This window comes from Camelus bactrianus, chromosome 19 (assembly GCF_048773025.1).
Source record: "Camelus bactrianus isolate YW-2024 breed Bactrian camel chromosome 19, ASM4877302v1, whole genome shotgun sequence".
Classification (NCBI taxonomy): Eukaryota; Metazoa; Chordata; class Mammalia; order Artiodactyla; family Camelidae; genus Camelus; species Camelus bactrianus.
In genome coordinates, this window is record NC_133557.1 from 34478431 (window position 1) to 34482718 (window position 4288).

General features: G+C 64.5%; 1 protein-coding gene across 1 annotated transcript; it reads left to right on the plus strand.

Annotated features, from left to right (window-relative positions):
• Positions 1 to 207: 207 nt before the first annotated feature.
• THBD (thrombomodulin) lies at positions 208 to 4048 on the plus strand. Its single transcript, XM_074347781.1, has one exon. The coding sequence runs from the start codon at positions 520 to 522 to the stop codon at positions 2257 to 2259; it is 1740 nt and encodes a 579-aa protein (XP_074203882.1). The 5' UTR covers positions 208 to 519; the 3' UTR covers positions 2260 to 4048.
• Positions 4049 to 4288: the final 240 nt, after the last annotated feature.

The window sequence follows — 4288 nt, forward strand, 5'->3', positions numbered from 1 at the left end:
CCTCGACCCATCTCCTCTTCCCAGAGTTCCGCAATCCAGGCTCTCCTTGAAATAGGTGGTGACAACACTGATGAAGGAAAAGAAAGAGGACCGAGAGGTTCAGGGGGGCTGCGCTCGCCGGGGCCCAGCGGCGGGGCGGGCCCTGTCGCCGCGCCGCCGACGGAGGTGCGGCCATCCTGGGCGCCTGCGCTTGCCGGCCCCGCCCGAGGACCTCCCAGTCCGGGCGCGTTTACTCATCCCCGCGAGGTGATCCCTGGTGCGAGGGCGGGCGCAGGGCGCCCAGAGAACCCAGTAATCCGAGAATGCAGCATCAGCCCTTCCCACCAGGCCCTTCCTTCCTTTTCCCGAACGTCCAGGGAGGGAGGGCCGCGCACTTATAAACTCGAGCCCGGGCCCTCCGGCCTGTCAGAGGCTGCCTCGCCGGGGCTGTGCGCCGCAGCCGGACGCGTCTGGTCTGGGACAGACGCCAGCGGCTCCCCGCCCCTCTAGGCCCCGGCCGGGCCCCTGAGCGCAGACACCATGCTCCGCGTCCTGTTCCTCGGCGTGCTGGCCCCCGCCGGCCTGGGGCTCCCGGCGCCCCTCCAGCCGCGGCCCCTCGGCAGCCAGTGCATCGAGCGCGACTGCTTCGCGCTCTTCCAGGGCCCCGCGACCTTCCTCGCCGCCAGCCAGGCCTGCGAGCGCCTGCAGGGCCACCTGATGACTGTGCGCTCCTCAGTGGCGGCGGAGGTCATCTCCCTGCTGCTGAGTGGCGGCGGCCTGCGCCTCTGGATCGGCCTGCAGCTCCCGCCCGGCTGCGGGGACCCGGGGCACCACGGGCCCCTGCGCGGCTTCCAGTGGGTTACCGGCGACAACAGGACCAGCTACAGCAAGTGGGCCCGGCCGCACAGTGACGGGGCTCCCCTCTGCGGTCCGCTGTGTGTCGCCATCTCTGCGGCGGGGGACCCAGCGCCCATGGAGCCGGCCTGGGAGGAGCAGCAGTGCGGCGCGGAGGCCGACGGCTTCCTCTGCGAGCTCCACTACGCCGCCTCCTGCCGGCCGCTGGCTGTGGAGCCAGGCGCCGCGGCCGCCGGCGTCGCCGTCACCTATAGCACCCCGTTCGGGGACCGTGGCGCCGACTTCCAGGCGCTGCCGGTGGGCAGCTCGGCCGCCGTGGCGCCCCTGGGGCTGGAGCTAGAGTGCGCGGCGCCGCCCGGGGAGGCCGAGGGGCGCTGGGTCCGGGAGACGCCGGGCGCCTGGGCCTGCAGCGTGGAGAGTGGCGGCTGCCAGCACGGGTGCAACGAGAGCGCCGGGGAGTCGCGCTGCCTCTGCCCGGCAGAAGCCCCCCTGCAGGCGGACGGGCGCTCCTGCGCGGAGCCAGCGCAGCACCCGTGCCACCAGCTTTGCCAGCAGTTCTGCGTCCCCGGCCCCCCGGACGCGCCCACCAACTACACGTGCATGTGCGCCACCGGCTACCGGCTGGCTGCTGACCAGCACCAGTGCGAGGACGTGGACGACTGCATGCAGGTGCCCAGTCCCTGCCCGCAGAACTGTGTCAACGAGCAGGGCAGCTTCCGTTGCAACTGCTACCCTGGCTACGAGCAGCAGGACGGCGAGTGCGTGGAGCTCCAGGACCCGTGCTTTGGGAACAAGTGTGAATACGAGTGCCAGCCCGTGGGCCGGTCCGAGCACCGCTGCGTCTGCGCCGAGGGCTTCGTGCCTGTGCCCCACGACCCCAACAGGTGCCAGATGTTCTGCAACCGCACGTCGTGCCCGGCGGACTGCGACCCCAACAACCCGGAGTCCTGCCGGTGCCCGGATGGCTACATCCTGGACGAGAGCAGCATGTGCACGGACATCGATGAGTGCAGCAGTGACCTCTGCTCCGGCGAGTGCCGCAACCTCCCCGGCTCCTACGAGTGCGTCTGCGGGCCCGACTCCGTGCTCGCCGGCCAGATCGCCACTGACTGCGACCCCGTCAAGGTGGGCGGCGACCGCACCGAGGAGCGCACCGAGGACGGCGGCTCCGGGGAGCCCCCGGGCAGCCCGCCCCCCGGTGGCGCCACCCCCCGCCCCCCGCCCGCGGAGCCCCTGCACTCTGGCGTGCTGGTGGGCATCTCCATCGCCAGCCTGTCTCTGGTCGTGGCGCTTCTGGCGCTCCTCTGCCACCTGCGCAAGAAGCAAGGCGCCTCGCTGGCCGAGCCGGAGTACAAGTGTGGGGCGCCGGGCAAGGAGGCGGTGCTGCGGCGCGAGGGAGCCGAGCGGACGCCTCAGAGACTCTGAGGGGCCTGCTTCCCTCCCCGGGTGTCCGCCTCTCCGCCTGCTGGTGGTGCCCCCCCCCCCGCCCCGCCTTCCTCAAAGCACCTTAGCTGGCATCGGAACTGGAAAAGACTCTCACCCCTCTTCTTCCGCGGCTTCTGCGCAGGGTTGGGGAGGGGGACTGGCCGGCTCAGGGCCCAGCCCGTCCCTGACGTCGCCGCACAAGTGGGCGGAGATGGCCGTTTTAGAGAGACAGCCCGCAGAGCGCCCATGCCCTCACCAGGGGCACAGGAGGCGTGAGCGCTATCGGTTCGGGCGGCCCCAGTGGACTAGCGAGCGTTTCCAGTCACGGACAGTGGCCACGGTATTTATTATTATTATTTTTTAACTATGTAGGGTTTCCGTCTCTCTGCTTTTTCCCTACCTGAGTGTCTCCAGTACCCACTGCATCCCTCTGTCCTTCCTCCCGGCTCTCCCCTTCCTCTTTGCTGCATTTATGCACTCCCGCTGTCGCGGGGCCCTTAAACTCAGTGAAATTTCTCCCAGCTCTCTGGCATTTACTAAGCCACGCCCCATTTCATCTGGCTCGGTTCTCCAGATCTTCCCTCCTGGGAAATCGGCACTCACCTGAGTCAGCGGCTGGTGTCTGCCCAGGCAGAACTCCCATGTGAGGCAGACACAAGAAACTGACACCGCGGATGGTGGGGAACTCGCTCTCCCACCAGCTTTGCTCAGTTGCCCTGGAGCGTCAGGCTTCCGGAGCAGTGTCATGCTAACCGCCATGAAGACCCAAGAGGCGTTTGCTGAGCTAGTGTTGGTGGGCTGTCAAAGAAACTCACCCAAGGAGATTTTTATTTTCAGTTTTTACACACCGAATCTGGGTTTTCTTGTTGCTTTGGTTTGGACTGAAAAGCAGTCATTTTTGTTAAGCCTCTTATGTTGTGTCTTTTCTGACGATTATTCCTAGCCGTGTTGTGGCTACTTATTTTTGACAGTGTTGAAAACGTTTGTTCACGTGGTTGCTGTACATTGTGAGACGGAAGCCCCACCCCCCCCCCGCCAGGTGACAGTGTAAGAAAGGTTTGGGCTGCACCATTCAGGCTGATGACCATTTTGACTCTCACTGTTCTCGCGTAATCTGTCGGCTGACATAAAACCAGTTGCTGCTGGTTCTGTGGATTTGGGGGTTTGGGGATGGAGCCTCTTGGGTGTCCAGGGCCTCACCTGGATCAGGCCCTTGAGGATTTCTGCCCCTCCCGAGGCGCCTGCCCAGCCACGTGGAACGGGATCTCGAGGCAAGAAGCGGAGCCGCCCGGACCTCTGCTTGGAAACGCAGACCCCGAGGCCCTGTGCACCTCCTGCTGGAGAATCTGCATTTTGACTAGATCAGCAGGGGGCCGTCTGCTCGGGCAGAGCTGGAGGGGAGCTGTTCCAGGCAGCTCCGACCTTCTGGGACCGATCACTTATGGGTCAGTAATAAGTAGCGGGCCAAGTCAGGCCCTCTGTTCTCAAGAAACTGAGGAATCTTCACACGTCAGCTTTGCTGTCTGCCGGAGGCGCCTAGGTACACCCCGCGCGGATGCTGCTGCACGAGGCCTCCGCTCCGAGGGAGCTGGGAGTGAGATGCCGCGCGCTTCGGTGTGCGGGAGGAACGTGTCGCGTAAAGATGTCTGTTGTAAAGCAAAGGTTTTCCGCCACTATGTTGTGAACTCAGCACGTGTGTACATAGTTATTTATTTATTGGAGATAAACCAGAACACAGGCGAACCCCTGCTTCTAATGTCACATGCAGAAAATAAACAGATAACTGAGGGCTCTTGGGCTTTGCGTGTGTCCGCCTCCCTCCCCCGCCCCTCGCTGTGCGTATTAAACGGGCTCATGAACAATGCGGATGCCCAGAGGTGCCTTTAAAGGCGCCCCCCATCCTGTCACGAGTTCCAGCTCCTCATGACTCCCTCTCAGACTTTCAGGAATCTTTCCAGAGGCGCTTGCCTTCACCGTGGCAGGACTTACGTTATGTCTGTGTGCACAAATATTTATCTTTTTCTTCCTG